Source organism: Marmota monax, unplaced genomic scaffold (assembly GCF_021218885.2).
Source record: "Marmota monax isolate L192 unplaced genomic scaffold, Marmota_monax_Labrador192_F-V1.1 WCK01_AAM20220418_F8-fsc00503, whole genome shotgun sequence".
NCBI lineage: Eukaryota > Metazoa > Chordata > Mammalia > Rodentia > Sciuridae > Marmota > Marmota monax.
Genome location: NW_026693958.1, coordinates 349215 through 352638, shown reverse-complemented (window position 1 = coordinate 352638; position 3424 = coordinate 349215). Strand labels below are relative to the sequence as shown.

General features: G+C 36.1%; 1 protein-coding gene across 1 annotated transcript; it reads left to right on the top strand.

The window, feature by feature from the left end:
• Window positions 1–2131: 2131 nt before the first annotated feature.
• Window positions 2132–3082, top strand: LOC124106341 (olfactory receptor 5D13-like). Its single transcript, XM_046463949.1, has one exon. The coding sequence runs from the start codon at window positions 2132–2134 to the stop codon at window positions 3080–3082; it is 951 nt and encodes a 316-aa protein (XP_046319905.1).
• The last annotated feature ends 342 nt before the right edge of the window (window positions 3083–3424 follow it).

Below are 3424 nucleotides of genomic sequence, written 5' to 3'. Positions count from 1 at the left end.
AAGCCTAATCCTGACACATTTGTGTTTATAAAATCTATTGGAAGTTGCTAGGACTTAATTATCAAGTCTTTTTCTGAGTGTCTTTTTGTTATTGACCTAAAAAGTATGCCACATGTCCAGAGTAGTAGTAGCTGACTTTACTAATATATTCAAAGTTTACGTATTAAAACAGTATGAAAAATAATGGATATTTAAACTCTGCCCACCCAGGCCCCTTGCTATGGGAAAAACCTGATCCTAAGAGAGGCTCTAAGTGTCAAGTTGCTGTTCAAGTGAGGGTGGGAACTCATGGGGCCAAGGTTCCATCTTGACACTCAATCCAGGTAAAGGTAAAAAAGTGGAAGACCATCTACAGATGTATTTCTGCTGCTGCCTTGTGTCTATCTTTTTACATTTTTCTTCTCTCACATCAAGACCTCTCATTTCATTGCCTTTTGTTTACACTTCCTCCTCTTCTCCAAGTTTGCTCATCTTAAAGAAAGGATTGTATTTTGGGGCTAAGAACATGTGTAGTTTTTATTACAAAATTTTCATTGTATCATAGAATATATTTTGTATGGAAATATTACTGGTCATTATAAGATTATTTTTTTCTACGTGGTATATATATATAATTTTGTTAATATTTTAACTGTTTATTAATGTGCTTTAAGTCAGCTCATTAGATTTTCTCTATATATACATACATATCAGATATATATGTATATATGTGTGTATATATACATATTATATATGTATATATACCTGAATTAAAGCACATTAATAAAGTTATTGAAAATTTGTTTGAAAACCTCTAATAAAAGAATAAAAGTTGACTCAATATCTCAATAAAACACCCATAAAAATACCCAAGGAAGCAGTGTGCATTGAAGTTTGAATGGTGACAATGTGAACGCATCATAATTGAGCTTCTGTAGCAAATTCTACAGAATCATGTTGAGAGGAATCTATGTGGAATTATGAACTATAGACATTTTAAGACTCAGTCTTGTGGAGATTAGTGACAATGACTGGGATACCAGTGTCTGAGACTGGAGTCTCTGATGACTTCATGGCTGTGGCATACTTGGTGGCTGTTAAAGTTTCTGTGCAAAGGCATACGATGCCAGGTTTCTAGGGAAATGTCCTCCATGTCAGAATCTTATCAGCCTGGACCTTAATCTCAGGCATAGCAGCTCCTGGGAATGAAGGAAACTTCTTGCTAAGAAAACAACGTTTCACGAATTCAACTCAATCAGTAACTTTAAACAATGAACATTCTTGAGAGCTGCACAATTCTCCTAACATTGCACATTGCAACTGTAGATTGTAATTGAGGAAATTGCTTCATACTGTTGCTAACTCTGAAACTTTCATGAATACAAAGAATAATGCTTGCATAGTCTTTAATCTGACTTGGAGACATATGTAATAAAGATTGCTGGTGTAATTCTTTAGACTTGCTTCTCCATCAGAGAGCAGCATTCCAATGGACCGCAGCTTTATTTTCAGGATCTGCATGTGTTGATTCTTATTTCTTCCAATCTCCCATCGCCCATTGAGGGAACCTGCAAGTCTGGTTGCACTGGTCGAGGCACAGTCCAACTACTAAATTCTATGGTGATTTGATTTTGTATCATGTTTAGAAAGGTGTAAAATGCAAAAGCAATTTACACTACCAAATGTGGGTCACCAATGGTGATGTCAAGCTCTCTTCAATTCTTAGTGTAAATCTTCAAATCATAACAAGGTACTCTTTGGTTCTGCTTCCCTTTCCAATTTTTGTGATTAATTTATGCTATATTTATTTCAGTTCCACATGAATAATACTAATGAAGGCTGACTTTTAAATAATAAAGATATTACCACATATTTTTCACATTTAGCATAGATAGAAACCTTCTAGAGGCTTTCTAGAATCACAAAGTGTGGGCATCATCCCAGGGTGTTTGATTCAGAAGGTTGATGGGACTGGAGAATTTATATCTTAAGAAATTGCCAAGTTCAGCTGTGGCTGTTCTTTGGGTACCCCACTTCTTATGTCACTCATTACACACAACACCTCTTTATTCCCTCTATTTTTATTTTCTATTAATTTTGATTGTCAGGATTAACTTGTGGTTCTCTTTTGTTTTTTCAGCCAAGAGGATTTATGATGTCTTCTAAAGGAAATAGAAGCAGCAGGCCCACCTTTATTCTGTTGGGTTTTTCAGAATATCCAGGTCTCCAGGTGCCACTCTTTCTGGTTTTCTTGTCCATTTATATCGCCACCATAGTGGGAAATTTGGGGATGATAATAATCATCAAGATCAATTCAAAACTCCACACAATCATGTACTTTTTTCTTAGCCACCTGTCCTTTGTAGACTGCTGTTACTCCACCGTAGTTACACCTAAACTGCTAGAAAACTTGGTTGTGGAAGACAGAACCATTTCTTTTTTTGGTTGTATCATGCAGTTTTCTTTTGCTTGCATTTTTGCAGTGACAGAAACTTTCATGCTGGTAGCAATGGCCTATGACCGTTTTGTGGCAGTTTGTAACCCTCTGCTCTATACCACTATTATGTCTCAGAAGCTTTGTGTTCTTCTGGTGGCTGGGTCTTATACATGGGGTGTAGTGTGCTCCCTGACACTCACATATTTTCTTCTTGCCCTGTCGTACTGTGAATCTAACATCATAAATAACTTCTTCTGTGACCACTCCGTCATTGTTTCTGTCTCCTGCTCGGACCCTTATATCAGCCAGATGCTATGTTTTATTATTGCTGTATTCAATGAGGTGAGCAGCCTGATAATTATCACTATGTCCTATGTATTCATCTTCATCACTGTTATGACGATGCCTTCTGCAAGTGGGCGTCAGAGAACCTTCTCCACCTGTGCCTCCCACCTGACCAACATCACCATCTTTCATGGAACTATCCTGTTTCTTTACTGTGCTCCTAGTGCCAAAACTTCTTGGCTCTCAGTTAAGGTAGCTTCAGTGTTTTATACAGTGGTGATTCCCATGCTGAACCCATTGATCTATAGCTTTAGGAACAAAGATGTGAAGGACACTTTCCGAAAATTAGTTGTCACCAAATCTCTTTGTCACTCAATATAATATTATTATATTTGTTATTCTATATCTAAAAAATAAATAATTTTTAAACTTCAGATTCTTCAGTTAGAAATGAATGAATAATTGAAAATGAGAACAACTGAAAAACCAACTCTTGGTGAGCACCAGGAATGCTCATACATTTCAGATGGGGGTAAAAGGAAAAAAAAAAACAAAACTCTAAGACAGCTTAAAAATGCCATATGAACTTCTAGAAAAAAAATTCTCAAAGAACTTAGCAATTTCTTTTCATAGTATCTGTCCATGATAAGTGAAATCAAATATTTCAGGATAAATTCTTCTCTTTGACTTGTTCAGTAATATAAGGAAAAGAGAAGGGAGTGT